Source organism: Lissotriton helveticus, chromosome 6 (assembly GCF_964261635.1).
Source record: "Lissotriton helveticus chromosome 6, aLisHel1.1, whole genome shotgun sequence".
Lineage (NCBI taxonomy): Eukaryota > Metazoa > Chordata > Amphibia > Caudata > Salamandridae > Lissotriton > Lissotriton helveticus.
In genome coordinates, this window is record NC_136067.1 from 1,591,882,714 (window position 1) to 1,591,907,337 (window position 24,624).

The window sequence follows — 24,624 nt, forward strand, 5'->3', positions numbered from 1 at the left end:
CAGACCCTTTCTGCTTTTTTATAATCTTGTTTGAGTTTCCGGAGGTTGGGGGTATATCAGGGTGTAGATTTATCTTTCGCTCTTCTGGTATAGGTTTTTTTGTGGATTAACTTGGTCAAGAGTGGAAGTAATCCACTGTGAGATTATGTTGTTTGCTACAATAGGAGCTAGGCCTTAAGTAGGTCTTGATTCATTGAGAGTGTGTTTCCAAGCTTCACTAGGCAGTTGTGGACCATGGACTTCCTTTCCAGGTAGATGGTTTGCAATTTGAGAATGGATAAGGTGTTTCAATGGTTAAGGGAATCATAAAGTAGTTTGACCAGATTAAGGATAGAGGGTCCTGGGCCTTTAAACAATTATAATCAGAAAAACAGTCCTGTAAATGTCCATTCTCGTGTGTGGGACCAGAAACTATTTTAGAAAATTGTATGATCAGAAGATTCTTTGAGATCAGTATCGTGAATACCAGCCGGTTCCTCCAGGTGGAGGTTAAAATCTCCCATGGGGGGAAGTTTGCTGTACTGCTAGTCAGGTTTGCGGTCTTTTCGGGGAGGTAATGGAGATACTAACTACTAGGGCCTATACAACGAAACTCGTGAAAAATTAATTGTGGGGGAAAGTGATGTAGCAAACAGCAGGCTTTTGCAATCTGGAATTTCGACTGGTTTGAGATGCAGCCTTCTGCTCCACTATAACAATTACAGCACCACATCTGCCTGATTGCTTCGTTTGTTTAATTTTGTAAAAACACAAGATCCCCACTCCTCTTTCTGACATCACGTTGGCCATTATATCTTTAAAAAGCTATTACTAGTTTGCCACACAGTCAAATAGCACTTCATCCCAAAGAGCAAAAGGTACATCTAAAAATATGGCATTTTCGGTGTTTATGAAATCAAAGTGTTTGTTTACATGCCATGATTTATTAAAATGAAGAATAGTCCTAACTCCCAAGCGTATGATTTATTAATTTCAGGAACTAATACAAATGCACTTATAAAGTGTAGCCGACATTGATCAAACAAGAATTGCTGGACATGGCCCAAGTGTACACAAATAATATATGTGTAGCACTTTCTCTGAAAGGAAAGAGAGCCAATGCAAAGGGAAATGGAAGCCTCAACATCTATCGTCCTTGCTATAGTGGACTTTCCATGCATTGCATTAGAGCAAGTGCTGCTGATCGATTCTAAGCCAGCAACCCTAAGTGTACATTTGTACCGGAAAATGATGTATTACCTGTGAAACTGAATGGGGTTGTGTTTGTAATGGAAACAGTCCTTAAAAGTGGCAAATGATGCAAATTAAAAACATGTTGTAGCCAAGTATTACTTTTGTACCTTTCAGTTCACTCTATTCTCCTTCCTTGTCGTGCTTTTCTCTCGAAGTTTGTTTTAGTACCTTTATCACTCCAGTTTGGTCCTCAGATTTGTTTCATGGTGATCCTTGCCTCGGCGTTAGGTCTATCATAGGCCGGCCCTCAGGACTTCTTCCACCTTAGGCAAACTGACATTTCATGTTGTCCTCGTTCGACCTGCCCTCTTGCTACATCACCGGTGTCATTGTAGGTGGTGATAGAGAGATTGTGCAGAAAATTATATTTTTCCACCCTAGCCTTTTAGTCATCCCGATTCCTTTCACATGTTAGATTTGCTTCCTTATGTCTGAATACCGCTGGCATCCACAGGGAAGGGACAACAAAGAGACCAAATAGGCAGATCGTATGACCAATGTTAAGGAAGTGCATGTTTGCTTTCTGCCCCTTAGGGGGAGAGGTTTTTTTTCATATCTGTTTTTTTAGTGATTGGCTAGCTGGAGGTTCAAACATGCACCCATATTTGTTGTGACTTGAAGGTGAGAATGGGGTTGCTAGATTCTCTGTGTATTCCACAGCTCTTTTGTAATTTGGGTAGTTGAGAGACGGCAAAAATACATGACAACTTCCCTTGTATTTCCTTGTAGGAGCTTGAGCAAGCAATGTGTATTCTGGGGCGGTTCACTCAGCTTCTTGACCTAGCCCAAGGCAGTCCAAAATCTCTCACCAGCAAATACACCATCACTCCACCCACTAATATTTGAATATTTAAATATGTGTATGGTCACTTGTAGCTGTGGGTTTGAAGAGCAGTCTGGCTGGGTGCTTTTGCGGATGGCCCCAGCCTGCTCTGTTGACCGTGGCCCCCTGCACTGTACTGGGTGGGCCTCGCCATGACTTAGAGTGACTAAGTTTGGGTTAGTGACCTGCAGTGGGGCTTGGTTGTCATGTGGTACTCCCAGCTCAGTGGCATAACACAAAGTGATGGCCTCCCCTGCAGAATATAATCAGGGCCCCCTGACTGTACCATATCTCACAGATATTCATTGGACTGAAACTGAGTGGTGGCCCCCTGAAGGGTTGGGGAACCCCTTGCGCCGCAGGGTCCTGCGTTACGCCCCTATTTCAGCCTGAGGGAAGACGTCAGGATACTTGGATAGTCTAATTAGTTTTGTTGTTCTCTGGCAATAGATGTCGTCTGTGTAGACTTTTGTTTCTTATAAAGAAACGTTTTCGTCGGTATGTGTAACATGATTTTTGCTTGTAAGAGAAAGTAAGTAGGTCCAGACCTAAATATATTTGACCTTTTTTGTAGTTTTTATGAAACGTTCAATCATTTTTTTTTACTTATTGCTGTGTACAGTTTCACAGTCAACTGTACACCATGCGGAAGTTAATGTATCTTCCACGAAAAGTGGACAGACAGTGGTTTTGGTTATTTGAGGCACCGAAATAAATGAGCCTGCTCAGAAATGTGCCTTGCGTTTTGTTTACCTCTTGTGGGTAGTGGTTGTTATGTCGGCGTAGTTTACTCTTGTGGCAAGAGCAAAATGCAGGAATGCCTTTCAAATGAAAATTGCATGTTCTCTAAAGGATATGTTCTGCTTCCTGTGATTCTGGCCAGAACCACACAAGCTATTTTACGCTCCCCCACATCGCCCCCCAGGATCTCGCACACTTGCATTTCTGTGAAGCTAATGGAGACATTGATCACATTTTCAGTCTTTTTCCAGGGTCTGCCATGAACAGCCCATGCATTGTAATCGCATGTCAATCCCAAGGCGGGTCGGGGAGAGGTTAAGGGTGCATTTTAGGGGTGAAACCGAGAAATGTCAGATAGTGGAAAGCTATTTGTTATATGACGATTGTGTAATCATAGGGGAGGAAGTGGAGCAAATTAGCTTATTTCCCTTGTGGTGATGGTGCTATGTTTAAAAATGACGGGATATTTAGTGGCAACCTGTATTTATTTTCATCCTCCAATCACAAAACTCTAAGCTCTTAGTGTGCCGTTTTTGCTCAGAGGGAATGCAGAAAGAGAAGTGGGCAAAAATCAAGTTCTTATAGAAGGAGTTGGAGATAAAAATGCTTATTTAGTTCTATTGTGGTTTATAGCTCCAGCGTGCACTGAGACACGGTCAAAAACAATAGTAATATTGAGAGACCATTAATGGCCCAATCTGCCTCAAGATTAGGGGTGTTGGCAGTCCATTGGATAAGAGTTTGCAGAGTACTCCACTGCAGTGCGCAGTTTGCAAGGATTCGTAGAAAGTGAGGGCAGACACAGACCACAAAATGTTTCTTGTGTTAACATAATTATTATTTCGGTCTTTCCTTTTCCCAATGTGTAGGTAGATACTCCATCTCTTAGTGGACTGCAAATAGCTTCTTTTAGTAGTGAATTGAAAACTTTGCATGACTCGTTCAACGCATGCATGACAATGCATAAGGCCCCTTCGTCTCTTTCCATGGCAAAAGTACACAACGTGACCAGTTCTCCTTTTTTTGTGTGAAGATTAAGGTGGGTTGGGGTGTGCCTAGTTTCACGCGGAGTGATTCAGTACTATGGGTGTATTCTGGGGAGTGAAGTATGTCCCCCGTCATGGCAACTCATAGAGGATGCAGCATCTCGATACATAACAAGACCCTTCCTATGTTTACTCTCCTGTTGAGTCTCGAGCAGACACTGTATATCCTGAGTCGTACTCCTCTTCCTCTCCAGTTCTAATGACCCACTACTGCCCATTGTAGATTTGTGAGAACTGTGTGTAGGGACGCACAGCAAGTAGAAGCACAAAAGGACAAGTTATTTGTAGTAATGGACAACACCCCACCGCATTAAGATGTAATTGGTCTTTATTCGCCAGCACCATACACAACGTGACCCTGCCTTTTCCAGCGACGGAGTACCTGAAACTGGCAGAACCTCACGCGAAAGAAAGGGAACTGTAGTGATGGCAAAATTCTACTATTTGATCATAAATACGGTGCACAAGCAACCATTATCCAGTATTAGGGGTGTCTTTCATAGATTCACATGCCTGAATCATTCCCCGTCGTCGAGACGGGAGCCTCCGGTATATAGAAAAGTAATGTCCTATAGACATACATAAAGAAAAATAGGCCTAAGGGCCTCACCTTAGTAGCCTATCCTTGTCCTTATGCAAAAAGGACCAAACTCTTAGAGCCAGCCAATCAGCTATCACCTCCCTCTAGAACCTTCCCTGCAGGAGCCTCAGTCTCTCAGATTTTCTACCGCACGTTGTGCTAAGGGAGTCTCCTCTGAGCTCTGCTCAGATTCTGTGTTTTTTTTTTTCACTTCATTAAATGACTTTGTTGTCAAGGATTCTTTTCTACTATGGATTATCTTCAAATACATTCTCTAAAGAACGTCTGGTAAGGAGAAGAAAAGATTTTTTAAGAGCCTGTGCAACTTGTTTCTAGAGGTTGCTCTGCTTTGATCCTCACACGGACCGCATTTACTTTCTATACCACAGGCCAAAGACTGCAAGGTATGTCTCACTTTCTCAAGTAAGTTTTTGAGAAGTCGTGAAGGGCGATTTTTAATATGGTGTCAAACACTAAGACCAGAAAGGAGGTTTTTCATTTTCTCCAGTGTCCGTGATGAGGCGTTATCCTCAACGTCTAGGAGACCTCAGAAGAGAATCTCCTCAGACTCATTCCTCAGGGGAAAATCCTGAGAAGGCCCTCAAAAAGATCACCCATGGGTCTTCTGGGCGCAGTTCTTAAAAATCTCCTCACTCTGTGGTAAAGGAGAGTACAGGACTTGCTTTTGGGAGAAAAATCATGTAAAAAAGACGACTTCTGAGCCGTCAAAATCACCTCCTCTGGTCATAAGACCCTTCAGGAAGGCGTCTTCTATACCTCCTGAGGTAAAGACTAAGAAGCCAACATCGTCAACAGGATCGTCGACGAAAAAATCATCATCATTACCTATTACAGCCTCTTCGTCTACGATGGCCTCGTCTACGATGGCCTCGTCTACGATGGCCTCGTCTACGATGGCTCGTCTACGGCGGCTCGTCTACGACGGCTCGTCTACGATGGCTCGTCTACGAGGGCTCGTCGACGATGGCTCGTCGACGATGGCTCGTCGACGACGGCCTCATCTACGACGGCCTCATCTATGATGGACTCTTCTACGCCTCATCTACGATGGCCTCGTCTACGATGGCCTCGTCTACGATAGCTCATCTACAATGGCTCATCTACAATGTCTCGTCTACGATGGCCCGTCGACGATGGCTCGTCGACGATGGCTTGTCTACGGCGGCTCGTCGACGATGGCTCGTCTACGAGGCTCATCTACAATGGCTCATCTATGACGGCCTGTTTACGGCGTCGGCGATGACCTCGTCTACGATGGCCTCGTCTATGATGGCCTCATCTACGATGGCTTGTCTATGATGGCCTCATCTACGATGGCTTGTCTATGATGGCCTCATCTACGATGGCTTGTCTATGATGGCCTCATCTACGATGGCTTGTCTACGATGGCTCGTCGACGACTGCGTCGTCGACGACTGCCTCGTCTATGACTGCTCGTCTACGACGGCCTGTCTATGGCGTCGACGATGGCCTCGTCTGACGCTCGTCTACGACGGCCTATCTATGGCTACGATGGCCTCGTCTACGATGGCCTCATCTACGACTGCTCGTCTTCGATGGCTCATCTACGACGGCATCGTCATCGACGGCCTTGTCTATGACTGCTCGTCTACGACGGCCTGTCTACGGTGTCGACGATGGCCTAGTCTACCATGGCCTCGTCTACCATGGCCTCGTCTACCATGGCCTCGTCTACCATGGCCTCGTCTACCATGGCCTCGTCTACCATGGCCTCTTCTACGATGGCCTCGTCTACGATGGCCTCGTCTACGATGGCCTCATCTACGATGGCCTCATCTACGATGGCCTCATCTACGATTGCTCCTCTGCGATGGCTCGTCGTCGACGGCCTCGTCTACAACGGATCGTCTATGGCATCGCCTACGGCGGCCTCGTCTATGACTGCTCGTCTACGACGGCATAGTCTATGACGCCGATCTCGTCGACGGACTCGTCGACGAGGGAAATTCTGACAATTCTGGAATCTTATAATGTGGTAGAGAGGGCTGCTCAACCTTTTAAGATCTCAATGGTCTCTCAAGAACAGGTCTGCTTCTTGTATGACTTCACAGAACCTCTCAAGAAGGCAGTAAGGTCAATACCGATTATCGATTGCTTATAGTCAGAGGGGTAAGGGTCATGCAGAACCCCTCCTCTGTATCACCAGTGATCCCTCAGTTGGATAAGAAGTATAGGGCGCCAGATACAGCGCCGGCGTGTTTAACAGGACATACTAAGCCGGACTCCATGTTGACACAGGCGGCCCAGAAGACCTCCAGGAATCCTTCGGCCCCTCTGTCGCTTCCTCCTGATAAGGAGGTAAGAAGGGTGGACAACATTGGGAACAGGTTTTCCTCAATATCGGCAATGACGGTAAAGGCCGCGAACGCCCTAGCACTCTTGGGACGTTATCATAAGCAATTGTGGGCACACATAGCCCCATAGCTGTCGGAATTGCCAGGTTCATCCACTGAGGTAGTAAAGAGGATTCTGCTAGATGGTGAAGCATCGGCGTCAGAAACTATAGACTGCGCGATGGATATCGCTATGATAGGGTTCTGCCAGTTGGCTGGAGCAGCAGTCTTGCGGCTCCAAGGAAGGCTAAAGGCAACCTCTTTCCGTCCTGAGGTGCAAACACAGATTTTGGACATGCCATATGTTAACCAGTTACTATTTGGAACAAAACATTGACGAAGCTGACCCTGCAAGAGCTTTGGGCACTCTTCAGTATAAGGATCAGTCCTTTAGTAGAATAGAGGAAGAGGACAGTCTTCCTACAGAGGAAATTATTAATACAAGTCTTCCTGCCGTTCGGGCCAGAGTAGACCGCAATACCAACGGCGCCAACAACAGCAAAACAAGCAATCCTCTTTTGGGAGGTCGTCCTTTCAAGGTAAAGGACAGCGGACATAACAAAAATCTACGGCTGCTTCTATGAGAAATCTCGATTATGCTGCAGACAGGAGCAATAGAGAGAGTACCTCCATCTCAGAAGGGAAAAGGGTTTTATTCCTGCCTCTTTTGATCCAGAAAAAAGACAAGAAGTGGAAACCAATCTTGGACCTTAGGGCCCTCAACAAATTCCTAAGAAGCAGTTGTTTCGCTTGGTAAAGATCCAGGAGGTCTTGCGACTACTGTAACAGCAGGATTTTAGGGCGTCCCTGGACATACAGGACACTTACTTCCATTTCCCAATTCACAGGAATCACAAAAAGGTACTTGCGATTTGCAGTAGCGGGCAGACACTTGCAGTTTCGCGTTCTGCCCTTCGGGCTCAAGTCTGCACCGCGCATATTCACGAAATGTCGTACCCCGGTGGCGGCATATCTCAGACAGTGCCCTCACCAAGCCTTTCCGTATCTGAATGACTGGCAGGTCAGGGCTCCATCCTTAGAAGACACGTCCAGGCCTTCCAACGCCTGTTTAAAGCTTTTCGATTGCTTGGGTCTCACCCTCAATCAGGAAAAATCGGTCCTACAACCTTCTCAGTGCATCAGTTTCCTAGGTGCAACCCTGGACACACGGTCAGCAAACGCTTTCCCATCCAGAGAGAGGATGAGCAAGCCCCTTGCACTAGCTGCTATAGTAGCCACGAAGAAAGTCTTGACAGTCCGTCTCTTCAAATCCCTCCTGGGGATGATGTCAGCGTGTATCCTCCTGATTCCTCACTGTCGACTACGAATGAGGAATCTACAGGAGGTGCTCTCGAAGCGGTGGGTCCAATACACAGGGTCATTCGACGACCACATAAAAGTGAATCCTCAAATGGTCGGAGACCTGCAATGGTGGATGTAATCTCAAAACCTGTCTCAAGGCTTGTCATTCCTGCTTCCGGCTGCTCCTCATGTTGTCACAACAGGCGCCTCCTTGGAAGGCTGGGGAGTTTTTCTGCAAGAGCAACAGATAAGCGGGTAGTGGTCTCCTATGGAGAAGAAAATACATGTCAATCTGCTTGAACTGCGGGCGGTCTTCCTGGCCCTTCAAGCTTTCCTGCCAAGAATAAAACATTCCCTGGTGCTCATCCGGCCAGACAACACCACGACTAAGCACTACCTCAACAAAGAGGGAGAGACACGCTCTCTGACACACTCTCGCGAGTTGCAAAAAATAATCTGGAATTGGCTCACACTCCACAATATAACCCTAAGAGCGGAATATGTCCCAGGCATGGACAATGTGCTCACCGACGTGTTGAGCAGGCAGAAAACATCGTCACACGAGTTCGAATTAGATCAACAAATTATCGACCAGATCTTCTCCAGATGGGGCACGCCGCAAATCGATCTCTTTTTGACGACAATGAACGCCAAATGTCCACACTTCGCAAGTTGGCATCCCCAGTCAGGGTCTCTAGGGAATGCATCTTCCATCGCATGGCGCAACGTCGTTGCGTACGCCTTTCCCCCATTCCCCATGCTTTCCAGAGTCCTCAGCAAAATTTAGGTGGAGCCTTGTACTCTAATTTTAATAGCCCCAACTTGGCCGAGGCGGCATTGGTTCACGGAGCTCCACCGTCTATCCCTGGAGCCGCCGGTCCACCTGCGGCAGTATCTATCTCTGCTTACAATGAACAACAATAAAGTGCACCATCCGGATCTGAAGTCTCTCAGGTTCGTCGCCTGGCTCCTGAGTTCAGAGAGTTCCACAATCTGAATATTCCACAAGACTGCAGACATTCTTGCCAGAGCAAGGGCGGATAGCACGACCAAGACGTATTCCCTGAAATGGAAGCGCTTTTGTGTTTGGTGTGCAGATCACGGAATTCGGCCTTTCTCCACATCACCGGAGCAAATATTAACTTATCTATTACATCTGGCACAGTCGGGCCTAGCCCACTCATCCATTAAAGTACACTTAGCAGCAATATCTCGTTATAAAGAACTTCAACGAGTCCATCGCTCTGGTCAAGCGGGTTGATTAAGCAATTTCTAAAACGATTATACAGATCTTTCCCGCCAGTAAGGATGTTGCCACCTACCTGGCATCTCCATGTGGTTCTTAACCAGCTCATTAAACATCCGTTCAAACCAGTACACTGAGCTGACCTAAAGTATGCCTCGTGGAAATCAGCACTCCTCCTGACGCTCACATCTGCAAGGGGGATCAGTGAGCTACAGGTGTTTTCAATCCAGCATCTTTTTCTACTATTTAATAACGACAGAGTAATCCTGAGAACCAATCCTAGCTTTATCTCAAAAGTCCCGTCGGACTTCCACCTTAATGAACCGGTGGCTCTACGTTCCTTCTTTGCAAACCCTACCACTGCAGCAGAAAGAACATTACACTCCTTAGACCTCAAAAGGTGTATAAAGTTTTACTTGGACAAGACGAAAGGCTTCAGGAAGTCTTCACAACTTTTTGTGGCCTACAGTAGACCAAGGCTTGGTCTCCCTCTAACAAAACAGAGTATATCTAGGTGGATCTCTTCAGCGATAGCATTCTGCCATGACAAGGCCGGCCGGTGAATGCCACGGTTCATGCACATTCCACAAGAGCAATGTCCACATCAGCAGCGCTGTTCGCTGGAGTGCCGATTCTGGACATATGCAGAGCAGCGACGTGGAAGTCACCGCATACGTTCGCCAGGCACTACTGCCTGGATGTTGAGCTTCTGCAGGACGCAGCAGTGGGTCAGGCAGTGCTTCGACATCTATTCCAGTGAGGTGAGCCTTCCTACATCCCGCCATCCTGGTATGCACATCTCTTCTATTTGGTTATGTTGATGTATCCTAATGCTTACAGTCGCATGATACTAAGTGTGTTATATCACTGATTATATGGCATCATTGCTTCGAAGATGTGCATAGTGTATTGCTAACTACTCTGATTCAGGCATGTGAATCTATGAAAGACACCCCTAATACTGGATAAGAAATGCGTTACTTACCTGTAACAGCAGTTATCCAGTATTGGTGTCTTTCATAGATTCACATGCAACCCTCCCGCCTCCCCTGGAAGGTCTCACTTTCTCTCTACCTGCATTACGCCTACCTAGCTTGGTGCGTACGAAAATCTGAGAGACTGAGGCTCCTGCAGGGAAGGTTCTAGAGGGAGGTGATAGCTGATTGGCTGGCTCTAAGAGTTTGGTCCTTTTTGCATAAGGACAAGGATAGGCTACTAAGGTGAGGCCCTTAGGCCTATTTTTCTTTATGTATGTCTATAGGACATTACTTTTCTATATACCGGAGGCTCCCGTCTCGACGACGGGGAATGATTCAGGCATGTGAATCTATGAAAGACACCAATACTGGATAACTGCTGTTACAGGTAAGTAACGCATTTCTTACTACATTCTCCCAATACCTCAGAGCAGCCCAAAGGTTCTTTTGGTACACAGGTAAAAGTACAGACATCTTAAGGTCTGACCCTCAAAGACCACTCTCCTTTTGCTGACTCATGCGTTGATGAGTCCAGCAGGGCTGTAGTACCTGTGTCTAGCCCCACTTCACCAAATGATAAGTACTCAACCCCACCATCTCGTTCATTCCACTACGTCTGCCTTGCTTTTGGGTGTTCTCTCCCTTGCCCCCACCATGCCTTAGGAAACCAGTTCTCCAGTAGCTTTTTATTACCTGTCATCTGTCTCCACTGAACTCGATAGCAACAATGCTGGCTGTCCTCCTTTCTAACAAAGTTGCCTCCATCATTTGAATCTTGTGCATGTATTGCATTAGGCTGGTGCCCCGTGGCCATTGCAGAGCTTTATTAAGTAATTAAGCAGACAAAAGCCTGGAATCCTTAGCATCTTGTGTGGGTTGGGAATAGCCAAAACCTTTTAGTTTTACTAAAATTACATGTATAATATACGTATAAGGGTTTTCAGCTGTTCATCCTCTTCCATCGATCTCTTACTGTCATTCACATTGGTCTTTCACCCAGTGAGGCATACAGCATGGGACAGTGGGTCTGCCCACTTCACTTACTGGCTGGCTTCACTGTGACTGATAACATTCTGATTTTTCTCAATGAGCATTTCCATAAATAAAGTAATTGCCTTCATAACCAGGGACTAGTATGGCAGTGTGTACTTTTTGAGACCAAAAACTTTTTTTGCTGAACGTGTTTTCTAGTTTATCCTTCCTGTACACTGCTTCACTGTACACGTATTCTGTGCTTTGATTATCATTGTGTCATTGTACCTGATATCTTTACAGGACCCCTAAGTTGCCTAGGTATTGCTATTTTGATAAATATAGGTAGAAAACATCCTGAGATCTCAATAGCAGTTTTTATGCAAATGTGAGTTCAACAAATTCGAATCACTATATGAGGAGCACTGCTGCCGATGTTGTTTCTTATCAAGGATACTGGTCGCTTTACATGTTACCGTTACTGTGGGGTGTTTGGACGAATTTGTTGAACTTACATTTGCATAAAACTAAACTGCTATTGAGATCTCAGGATATTTTCTACCTATACCGTTTAGGACATCCCTTGTTCGAATATGCGGGCAGACTTTGCCTTTACTTAAACGTATGAGCCCTGATAAAGTTCCATCTGTGGAACGAAACGCGCTGGCTGATGTCCAATTCTTATTTTCTACGACAATAAAGATACTTTCTGGATACATTTGGAGTAAATTGACTTTATTTTGGTGCACCTTCCTTTCTGTATACAGATTTGGAGTTTTGTTAAACTGCCAAAAATAAAATGTTTTTACCTGTCACACATGCTCCAACCTCCCCCTCCAAGAAATCAAAGGTTAACACTGTCTTAATTCTTGGAGGGGGAGATTAGAGCATGTGACAGGCCCCAACATTTTATTTTTGGCAGTTTTACATAGCGTAAACTAAAACAAAGTTTGGAACTCTTTTTTTGTTTGGACTGTTATTAAACTGTCCAAAAATGTAATGATGAATGTTAGTCATACATGCCAATAGACCCGATTCAGGGAGATTGCCTAATCTCATACTTTGCCTGCTCTGAAATGTTGGCATGTTTGGGAACCCTTTGTCCAAGTCTGTGCCTCAGGTTAATTTTAGGAATAATTACTAAATTGCTTGGCGTGCCTTTGCCAACTGAGTTGGTTGTTTTAGAAACCGAATATAGCAAAACCGCAGTATTCAAACGTGTAAGTGACGCAGCATGCATTATTCATTTATTCGTAGAGGATGAGAGAATCATAAAATGTACATTTCTCTTTCGTGGCTCAGATTATATATACTGTTGTTTTTCAATAAATGTCAAGTAAAAACAGGACTACCCAAAAGTTAAAAGCAACCTGGGTGGGGCATAAAGTAAAGCAATAGTGCTTCATCTAAAGTGAAAACAATTTTAAAAAGTCGTCCATGTTGGAAAAAGTTCTGTATATTAACGCAGGCCAGTCAGAAATATGTTAAAGAAAATAATACAAGTGCAACAAAAGTATGAAAAATATTGAAGATCTGTGGGAGGTGCAGTGCTCAGTGCATAAAAAGAACAGGAAACGGTGGTGCAGAAAACTTTTTGACGAGTTAATTGATGCCCAGTAAAAGTTACAAGTGGCAATGATATATTTGCAGGGCACAAGTCCTAAAAAAAGAAGTGGGGGGACGCTGTCACCGGAAGTGACGTCACGACAGGAAGTGACATCACGAAAGGTGGCTTGCACCATCGGGCTCATTGCCTCCCCTCGCTCACCCATTAGATGCGATTGCATCTGAGAAGTCAGCGCATGAGCAGCGTGCTGTGAGCTCCGATCTCGTCCCAGAGAGGGACGCTATATAAAAACGCATAAAATAAAGAAAGAAAAAGAGTGAAGTCCAGCTGTTTGGCAGGGGGGACGGCGTCCACCCAGTAAAATAAGTGGGGGGACGCCTTCCACCCGCGTGGTACCCCGACTCGAGACGTGTATATTTGGGCACAGGACCTAATGAGATTTAGATAGCTAATAGCATGTTGTTGTCGCTTTTACCCAATGGAGCCAATCTGCTTGGCATCATCACATCTGGATAAGTATAAAACACATCTGAAGGTGCTATCTATGAAAAGAGAAGGCAATATAAATCACTATGCATATAGGGTAAAAGTGTCTCCCAAGTAATAGATTTAAAATAGAGAGCTTACTTAAACAAGCATTTGCAATGCAATAGGTCTCGCATTAACGAGAGTTTAAGCTATTGGCAATGCAATAGCTTAAACACGCAAATGCAAGACCTATTGCATTGCAAATATTTTTTTTTTTACTAGCGCCCATCCAGCACTTTCACATTCATGAAGGCCGCGGCCCTTTCTTTAGACAAGCTGCTTTTAAAGAAAGGGGCGTGTCCGGCATTAAAGTGAGAATGCGGCATGGAGAAAAAAAAAGCATCTGTTTGTCAAGTTGACAAACAGATGTTTTTTTGGGGTAAAAGCACCCATGCCACGCTTTCACTTTAATGTCGGCCGTGTACCTTTCTTTAGATGCTGTTTGTGTAAAGAAAAGGGCGCAGCCTCTATAAATGTGAAAGTGCCGCATCGGCGCTAGTAAACAAAATAAATTAATAAGCGCAGCAGCTAAATTCGGACTGCGCTACTAATATAAATAAATAAAAAAGCGTGGCCGCTATAGTTAAAGCAGACTGCCATTAGTAAAAATTTAAATAAAAGCGGGCGACCTGCTGCGAGGTTGTGGGTGGAATAGGGGAAGAGCATTAAATAAAATAGTGCTCACGACTTATAAAGCAGACCATGTAACAACACCAGTAAAAGGTCCAATCGTAATGGGAGGTAACAAATAAAGACAAGGAGGGACTAACAAACCTAGTAACCACTAGGAAGGCAGCATTTATGAAGGACAATGACACAAGCCAAATAAAAATATGGGTGGAGAGTGGGCGGGGCTTCAAAGCCATACTCCACTACTGCATGTCTCAAAGCAGCGCTTGTGCTACCCAGTCTCGACCTAGAAAAGCTCAGAATAGTGTGGTCCATACACGATCTCCCTAAAAATAGGATTAATTACAAAGCAAAAATGAAAAAAATGGCATTCTACCAGGAAAATCATGAAGCATCAAGGGTGATAAGATGTGAACAACATTGTGCCATGATTGGAGCATGGAGTCTCCAATTGAAAATAGCGGTGGAGACTATAATGTAGCAGTTATGTGAGAAGTTCAGTATTTCTTGTACAGAAGACATAGATAATAATTATTTTTTCAACTTCGTATTTAGAGCAATGTGTGGAGCTGGCAAGAAGAAGCCTTAATTAACAGTAGGCTTGGTTAGTTGGGCTAGTAACATGGCAGTGACTGTCACTGCTTCCCGATTAGCAGATGCGCTGTTGCTCTCACACAATTAACATAAAGAGGGGTTAATTAGTGGGAAAGGGAGAATGCAGGGCTCAAATATTCAGTCAAAAGCATTGCTGAAACATATGCAAAACTAGGCTTCCTCCAGTTTATATGTTTATTATAAAAGGTCGAATTAATCATTATAGAAAGTAAAAGGTTAAAATCACAATCAAATTCAGTAATGAATGCAATAATTCAATGTGCATTTAAGAAATTAAATAACCACAGCATATTAGAAAATATTCAAATTAATACTAAAAAGCCCAACACAGAATCTAGCTGTCTAATAAACAAAAAAAAATATGTAACTCCTTCCCAAGTAGTACATCTTTATACTGTTTCACACAAAGACGACACAGAATTTCATGGCATGTTAAGCCAGCACTAAAATGCTGCTTTCGCCTCAAACCAATACGGCTGCTAATTTCCAAACCACCAACTAGAAAAACATTTTAATTGGACCTTAACACAAGAAATGCAACTTAATACAGTAGACTGTTCCGCACTAAGAATACAGAAACGGAGGTTTAGCTCATGACCTTGTATGTTGCAAAAGCAGATACCCTTCAGCCTTCGTCACGTGCAGACCATAGCTGGACCCGAATTTCAATGATTTTCTAAAAAAACCTCATGAATACAAATGCTTGTGCACAACATGTAAACATGTACTTTCGAAATTTGGCCGAGTGTTGCCTGGTTATGCCAACTAGGCCAAACCTATGTTAAACATTATTTTTCTAATGCAATTTAATATCACACACTTGCACTAGGCAGTGTTCATGGCTGCTGTAAGCCTTGCGATGTCTGCCACACCAATCTGCAAACAATTGAATGGTGCCCCATCACTATTGCGCAGTATAAGGTTTACAAAATAAATGCCTTCTATATTAATCTAAGTGTGCCCAAAACATTGACGAAAGACTCAATCAGGAATTAGAAGAAAGACTATATGGATGTGTAAACAACTGAGAGGCTTAAAGATTCCCCCTGTGGAGAAAAAAACGAAACTTAGCAAGGAAGTGACTTCTGGAATTAACCAGTCATTTCACATGTCAGATATGTTTCCGGATTGCTTATGTCTGGCTTAATTTTCATTTAATTTTTACATACATATGTGTCTTCTTACGTTATGGATACCACATCTGTTATACATATTACTGATGCTTCTCTATGTAAAAGTGGTGTCTAAATTCAGATTTTGTTTTTTTATGAATATATTGTTACAGATATCAAACAAGATTACTGTTTAAGTTGAGAATTGATATTTCAAGTCTAGTCATCCACTATGTAGTTCTTCATGTTCTACTGTAACTGACTGTTTACTCCCAGAATTGATGTCCGTGTAAGTGTCATTTTTGCTCTTTTGTGCAATGTCTGAGAGGTTAACTGTCTGTTTAATTATTATATGTTAGCCATTAATGGGCGAGGTTTGTGACTGTACATGAGGTTTGGCTTTTCTTGCTGCATGGTGGATATGGCACATTTTATGCTAAAGTCCAACCCTTGTCATGTTGTGCCGTTCAGAGAGGCATGAGTCTGGGTCAAAGACTCAATAGAAGTGAATACACAAGTCCTATTGTGATCTAGGACTAACATTTTTATGTGGTAGATTGATAGAATGCAAAATGGTAAGATGTTGCTTTTTTATACAGATATTTCTAATAAACGTGTTTTCCCTGAACTGTCTTGGAATTGCGTTGAATTATGGGCAATATCCCCATTGTGAGAGGGTGACAAGTCCTAGTTTCCTGAAATCACAATCTTATTGGGGTTTAGGAAATCTATTGCTTTTCGAAAGTTTCAGAAGATCTGTCTGACACTGTAATCAAGTGAGATCATCTATTCAGTGATTCATTTTACACAAGGTGTCTTCGCAGATCTTTGGTATTGAAGAGGAATTCTACACTTACCTAATATCTAGTAATCTTGAGGAAACCAACAAAGGTATATATAAAAGAAAGGTTATCTTCCCATGCGTATGGTAGAATTTGTTTAAAAGTTCCAGATTTTGTCTGTGGAAAAAAACCCTTTCTTTTTGGCATGGGCCTTGGTTATCGCGGTTTGGCACTTCCAGTAGGAAAGCTAGACCTTCTCCATGTTTGGTGGTGACCAACCATGCATGGAATTGCTCCATAACTCCAGGAGTAGTACTCTGAGGTAAATCAGCAGATCATGCCATTCTTTTACAACCAAAGAGGTAATGAAACGTGTTATTCCCGAGATCAATGTTCTCTTTTTTAGGATTAGTGCTGGGATGCCTCATCACTGGGTAGCTATGAGCTTTGCAAATTGGTTAATATGACATACAAATATGATTTCAGCAGCACCCCTTAAATATCTCGATACCTCTCCACATAGAAAAGAAATGATAACATGAAGCCCTGAGATTTCTCACAGATACGGGTTTTTCTACAAGTGCATTTATCAGCCATCAGTACTGTCTTTCTTATTGACCCTTGTATAACCTTAACCTGATATGCCAAAGTAGGCCACCTCTCCTTCTAGCCTAGAAATCCTGTAATATTTTTTACATCTCGCAAGTGGAATACAAGTCATATAGATGGGACTTCTCCAGTCTTTACTGTGAAAAGCATTTCAGATATATCTATATATATATATTTTATTTGGAATTATTCTTGGTGTCTTTTTTTAACACTTGTGTGAGCCCAAATGAACCTTAACAATTTGCATAGTTAAATGTTAGATTTGTATTTGTCAACGAGACAACAAAGGGTACATTCTTCTCCATAAGTATCTCTACGGCTTTCACTACCCTAGTATAATAAAACGTCCCACACTATGTTGCTGTGAGATGTGTGGATTACCTTTCCACCCTCAGACAACAGGCATTCTCCTTTAATATACCTGAAGCCATATTCCTTTTAGAGTTGGTACTTAGGTTACTCCACTTATGTTTAATTAGTATTAAGCACAAGTGCCCAGTTCTAAGGCGGATCTTAAGTAATGTGCTTGCTGAATGCCTGGAGGCTAGCTTAGCCTGCACTGTAACAACCTTCCCATTACTTGGTGGTAAATTAATCAACAAACTGGAAATGCAATGCAACCAGATATAGGAATAAAGATAGGTTACTTATAACAGTAGCATAAGTATTTTTTTTTCCTTTCACTGGCTTCAGATGCTTACATTTTTGGCAGCCAGCCTTGATTGTTTATACTACTACCCCAACACATTACGAAGAGTGTCACGACTTCCTGTGACCACGTGATAAACCGAATGGTTTCTTTAAAACTCACTTTGTACTACTTTGCCAGTATTATTGTTTTCTGGCTCTAATGACTCACTCCTCTAAGAATTTCACCCACTTTGGCAGCTTAAGTGTAAGTCCTTAGATTTCACCCTTTACACTGACCATTAAAACACAGGTGCCCACAGCCCACTGGATAAAAGGTATATTGTTCTGTTTTAATCCCTGTAAAGTTAAATAAAGTCAATACTGATCGTTCAAATAATAAAACATCTTAATTTGTGTATCTAGTAAAAAATAAAATCTTTTCGGGAGTGGTAATTACATTTTACTCTCAACTTCCAAAAGTAATGAGTAAATTACTGCTTTAAAACCTTACCTGGTGCCCACAAACCCGAAAACACACATTTTACCACTCCTTTGCCTACAAAAGACTAAATACCTAATCCTCCCTGAAGACGTGAGAGGTATGGTTCAGGCACTGATGCTGTGTCACTATAATGGTGGATGTGGAAGTGTCGGTCTGCCTTAAACCTTAATTTCCCCGTGGCAGATTATTTCTTTTCCCTACTCGCCTTGTCCTTTGGTGGAGAAATCCAACAATCATACCCCTGCCTCATTTCTCTTTACAAGGCCTGGGTGGAGTTCATGGAGTTCTGCTACGTGGAATTCGACAAAGTGACCAAAAAACTCTGCACCCTACGCGAAGTTCAGCAAGCGGCAAAGTATGTTAGATCCTGCCTCTCGCACTGATTTTTAGTGCCGGGTGTTTTGTCTCATGCTAGAAAATCAGCGTGAACGGCATCATGCATAGCACAAGAGGGTGCTGCTTCAGCTTCCTCAACGCCAACAGAAGTTTTCTCAGTGCGAGTGGTAGCGGCCATCTGCGACTATCCACGCTGATAAATCTCGCCAGGAGGTAGTATGGTGTATGATTTTCCTTGCACGCGCTCGCCAATTTAACACTGGCGAACAAGGAAAAAACTCCGCTCTACTGAGTTTTTTGGAACTTCACGCACTATGCAGAGCGCGGAGTGGGAAAAACTCAGCGGGTGGAGCGGAATTTCATGCCCCGGCCTACTCTTTACAACTTTGTCACTCTCAGTGTCTCTTGCATCAACTTCAATGCACTCCTACCATTGTGACAATCTCTGGAGGCTGTCACATTACAAATAGTAGATTTCTACTTTTGCTGGGTAGTCCCCTGGCTGAGAGAACCAAAACAGTCCACAAAGTCTTGCCCCGCTTCTCTCAGTATTTGAACACAGTTGTAGAAGAAACTTGGCTTGCATTTTGACAAGGTGCATCTCCATCTTTCCTATGCATAACTCCTTGCTGTCAGAGTACTTACTGTTTTTAGTTACATGGTTTTTGTCAGCCACATGTATGGTGCTTTGCTGCCCATGTCACTATATGAATAACTATTTAAAACAGCCATTCCAGTATATGGAAAAATGCCATCAAGCCAGCAATTCATTTTACCTGACATTTGTAAAGTGTGCTACTGCTACTTCTGTGGTCTCAAAAAGCTCTTTCCTTGTTTGATATATCTGAGACTGAAGCCTACGTATTTTGTCTGAATGATTCCAGACTTGAGCCCGTCTGAACTATCTGAATGATTGTGGTACACATGCCACATGCCTGCATGAATGGTTGGAAGAGTGTGTTGCTGAAGAGTTGTGATGCTGTGTTTATCAGAAGAAGTATGGATGGGTGCTATGCTTAGGCGAGCGTTTGTCCGGAGAAGATCGGGCCTGAAATGCATTCTGAGGGACTTTGCACACTATTCAGGTGTGTCCCTCGGAGAATGCTTAGTCATTTATTCTACCATAGGTAACATTTACTGGGTAGGGTTCGGCTAGTTAGTGCTTCCAGAGCTTGTAACTAGTCCTGTGGGGATTAGTGAACAGTTTTCTAGAAGATTGTCACATTTGTTTGTCTCCTGGATTAGAAATACATTTGTTGGGTGTAGATGCCACCTGAGGTGTAATTCATTTTTATCAGGATTAGAAATCTGTAGATAGTGAGACTCGTATAGCTCTGTGAGCGATAATGAAGTCACAAGTGACTAAATTTAGTCTAGATTATTAATTAGGTTGTTGCCATGGGCCAACAGGATGACTGAATTATGTGCAGCAGCCAGAGGCAGCCAAGGCTCGGTGTCACAAGTTGTTGGTTGCTTCCAAGGATGCGTACTGGGGGCCTTGATCTGTCATGAGCAACTGGTAGAAAGCAAACGGGCGGTGTTAGGTTCATCTAAATATCATGATGCTTGACGGTAGCCAGCCCAATAGTTTGGATTATCTATGTGTTCACAAAGTCTAGGTGAGGAAGCAGCCTAATGCCTGAATGTTTAAAGATGTTTGTGTCTTTCAGTGATGTGAACAAGGTATCTGTATAGTAGAGGATGGTAGAGGTTCCTCAGTTTCATAATTGACTATAATGGTTATTGAAGATTCCTGTAGCTGGGTTTTTTGTCCATTATGATCTGTGCATCCTCTACTGAGGCGAGGAAGTGTATCCGGTTGATAAAATGAAGGTAATCTGAAAATCCAGTTTGTTTCAGTTGGATGATAGTGAGAATGCTTGTAATCAAGGTTCACAGACCATAGTTTAGCAGTGGTATGAGTTGGAGATCTTTCCTGGAGACAGTATACACTGATAGTATCCATGGAAGATGGTTACCGCATAGCCATGTAGTCAGACAGATATACCTTGTGTGATTCTTTTGTGTGGAAACTCTCTGTAAAAAGAACCATTTAATGTTGAACAATAGAGCATTTCCTCTTAAGTTTGAATATTAGATGCTAGGTAATAAACTATGATATTACAAAAATACATTGTTTATTTGCAAAATAATGTGAAGTAAATTTCTTTTGGTAATTGCTTGCTTTATTATCAGTCCATGTGCCTAGTTTCCCTGGGGATATTGAAAGGTACCTTTTAATTAAACTACACATGGATTCTAGCTCATAATTTTGAGGGGCTGGCTATCATTAAGTTTTAGACCTTGTTGGCTCTTTTTGGAGAAGGTTCAACGAGGAGATCAGTAAGTGGACGTAATGGTGAGCTTGATCACCAGAGTTTTTAGGTTAACACTAGAAGGTTTTTCTATGGGGACAGTAGTAGCATCAGGTAACTAAAACTTCCATAGACTACACTGTGAACCTGCATTGTACAGAGACAGCCGCAGACAGAAAGTTTGTACTAACTTTAAATGTTATATTAGTGGGTACTTGTAAAATGCATTCATGCCCAAGCTTTCTGGCTATATTTGAACAAAAGCGTGTTATGGAAAAAGATAATTAGGGACTATTAATTTGAAAGCCAGGTTTTCAACTGCTTTATAAAGATGGCAAGAATAAGGTTGCGCACAAAGATATGGAGAAGGGTATTCTGAAGTTTGGTAGTCGCAACAGAAAAGGCTTGGTCTCTGCAACAAACTTTGGTGGAATATAGAGCACTGATTTGAAAATCTTAAAAAGTGAATCTGGCTGTTCTAACTACATTAAGCTGCCAAGACTGGTGGAGAAGAGGACTAAATCAGTTTATGAAATACAGTTAGAGATTTAAACTGGATATTTTAACTAATTCGTAGCCAATGCACTAACCCCCAGATTCATCAAAGTCCCGTTTTGCAAGACCTTAATAGCGATTTTTAAGGAATCGCTATTAAAGACTCGCAAAACGGGATGCATGTAGAAATCTCAATATTATTTGCGATTTCTACTGCTTCCTTATTTGCGATTCGGTAGTTGCTAATCGCAAATAAGGAATGGCTTTCCCATTCATTCCTACGGGCCTAAAGGCCCATAGGAATGAATGGGGAGTCATTCCTTATTTGCGATTAGCAATTACCGAATCGCACATAAGGATGCGATTTCAAGGGTGCCAGGGTGTCCAAAGGACACCCTGTAGCACCCCTGAAATGGTAAGGTACACTGCTGTTGCGCACACACATGTCCAAAGGACATGTGTGTGTGTAACATACAACTTAGAAAAATGCACTGAAGTGCATTTTTCTAAGTTTTCGCTATTTACCACGTAGTTAGACTTCGCGGTAAATAGCGGCCCCAGATTGCGAATTCGCAATTTAAAAATGGTTCATGAATTGCATTTAAGGAATCTCAAATTGAGATTCCTTAAATGCAATTACTCGCAATTTAGCGATTTCTAAAATTGTGACTTTTGCATTTGGGATGATGAATCCAAATGCAAAAATAGCGCTCGCAAAGGGCCAGATTCTCAGAATCTGGCCCTTTGCGAGCCGATTTCGGCTTGATGAATCTGGCTGTAAGTGAGATATGCTCCAACTTTTTGGAACCTATTATCACCTTGGCAGCAGTGTGAAACAGGTGAAGGTGGTTAAGACCGCTCTCAAATCTCTCACATGAACACTGCTACTATAGTCAATCCTGGACTGAATGAAGGCGTGAACTCCTTGAACATGGTACTGAGAGTCAAGAAAGGGTAGGATGTGTCGCAGGATTTTCAGATGGTGAAAAGGGCCTGCTTACTGATACAGCTTGTTGTTTTAGAGTAAGCTTTTTAACCAAGATGATACTAAGGCTTTGCACTGTTTTGGTAGCACAAGGAAAGGAGTCCATTGATAGAGGCCATTGATGGCCTTTCAGAAAGAAGTAGCCGCCAAGAGAACGTAAGTCTTTGATGGGTTCATCTTATAAATATTTGTGGACATCCACCAGCGGACAGCTGTCAGGCAGGATGTAAGGTGTGTTTAGGTAAGAGCAGATTGAGGAGAGTTATGCTGAGTCAGGCTAATTTTTTCACTGAATGGAGTGGAGCAGATGAAAGAGAGATTGCATGTGGTTTTTGAAGAGTAATGGTGATAGTATAGCTCCTTGGCAGACATCCCATGTCCACTCATGTGGGTATGTCGAAAATTGTGATTTGTTAAAAAAGAAAGGCTGTTGGTGATGCAGAAAAGAGCAATTTTGACGGCAAATCTTGAAAGCTGTCTCATGTGAAATAGTACATCTATCTTCGTGCCTTTTTAGGCCATTTGGGGGCACCTAATTTTTTTTCCAAGTTCTCATGAAACATTTCTTCTCGGCTGTGGTATTTATTTAAAAAAATAGCTCTGCATTAAAGTATATAATGTTGATGAAAAGCTTCTGATGAAACACATTTGTCTTCCTGCGAATGTGGAGTTTCTTCCTTTTAAAGTCAAGGCGTTTGCAGGCTTAGCGGGGCAAGGATTGTTATTTGTGAACGCTTTGTCCTACCTTCTGCATTAGTGCATGCCTCTGGGAATTCGCAGTGAAAGATGAAGTTTGGGTGACTCCCACAGACCGAGACTGCCAAGTCGCCTGGTGGAAATACTCCACAATTAAGGAATGTGTGTTCTTCCTTGAGAAGTATATCATTACCCTTGATTTGCCCTGACCTACTTCTGCCAGTTGAACTGTAAAGCAGCAGCAGTTCCCATTATTCCTAGCTTCAGCTGTAGGGAAACGGCCGCTACTATTTTGTCTGTTAAGAAAGGACAGTGGAGGCTTGTTTGGTAATAACTGAGGCTCATTAAAAAAACAGGCGTGAAGTGACCATCGCAAATTCGAATCACAGCAATAACTGAATATCATTTATCTTTTGTTTTCTGTAGCGGGAACCCCGCCCAACCGGGTTTCAGAGCAGTGTACCAAGTTTTGAAGCAACAAGCGCAGAACCAGCAGATGGTGATCCAGTTGCAGTACGTTATTTATTTTGTGCTATATATAACACCTTTTATGAGTTTGTGGGGAATAACATGCAGATTTTGGTGTTGAACGCATCAAAAACTGCATAGTGCGGTAAATACTGTACAATTTCCCTAGTTAAATTTAGGCAGGTTTGACATGCCAAAATGTTATGAAGGTTGAGTTATTTACCACATCTGATGATTATCGGAGGCGGTAAATAAAACAGGAGGTGGTAAATAAAACAAAACTCGTAATTCCGACCCGTGTGTAGACAGGAGTTTAAGCACAGGTTGGATTTAACTGACCCACTCGCTTAACCCAATGCCTGCTTATGACGGAACCACGCCGTCATGAGCCACAGGCGGCGTGTGCTCATGACGGCGTGGTTCCGTCATGCTGCGGCTGCTCCGCCCACGCTGCAATAATTCCCCGCCTGTGTGGGCGAATTAATGAGTGGTCGGGCCGTGACGGAACCACGCCGTCATGAGCACACGCCGCCCGTGGCTCATGACGGGGAGTGGTTCTGTCACAAGCGCCTAAGCGCCGCACCTGACCCCACCGCGCCGTGGCGAAATTCGCGGCACGGCGAAAGGGTTAAAGTCTGTTCATTGTTTACGAAGGACAGAGCAATGATGTCTTAAGATGAGTAGAAAGGATTTTAGATTCCCAGACAGTGGTTGCAAACATTACTATGAGAAGCATTGAGTAGAACAGTCTCAGAGTGCTGTAACTGAGCGTTCTGTAGTAGGGGATCTCTGTGTATAGTCATAATCTAGTGAATAGTCACGCCCATGTGTGTGGACCCCGGAGCAATCAAAAATAATCACTTAAATTGTCCTCATTGCAGTCCTGCATAGACACTTAAGAGAAAATTAAAGACAATAATGCAGCCTATATCGTAAGGCTACACTGTCCAGTACTTCAACTAGAAATGCAAAGGATATTCCACCAACATCACATTAAACACAGTCTGTTAAGTTTCACCGATGGAGACACTTCCCCTTCACAAAATCCTTGGAATGATA

The 24,624-nt window shown here is 43.1% G+C and overlaps 1 protein-coding gene across 2 annotated transcripts in view; it reads left to right on the forward strand.

The window, feature by feature from the left end:
• AKAP12 (A-kinase anchoring protein 12) overlaps positions 1-24,624 on the forward strand; it is a 512,834-nt gene that overhangs the window by 55,048 nt on the left and 433,162 nt on the right. The window contains exon 2 of one of the 2 annotated variants that reach the window (XM_078649388.1): positions 23,524-23,610. The exons of the other annotated variant lie outside the window; for it this stretch is intronic. Coding sequence (XP_078505514.1) covers positions 23,524-23,610 — 87 coding nt within the window. The remainder of the gene's footprint in view (positions 1-23,523; positions 23,611-24,624) is intronic. 2 annotated transcript variants of the gene reach the window in all.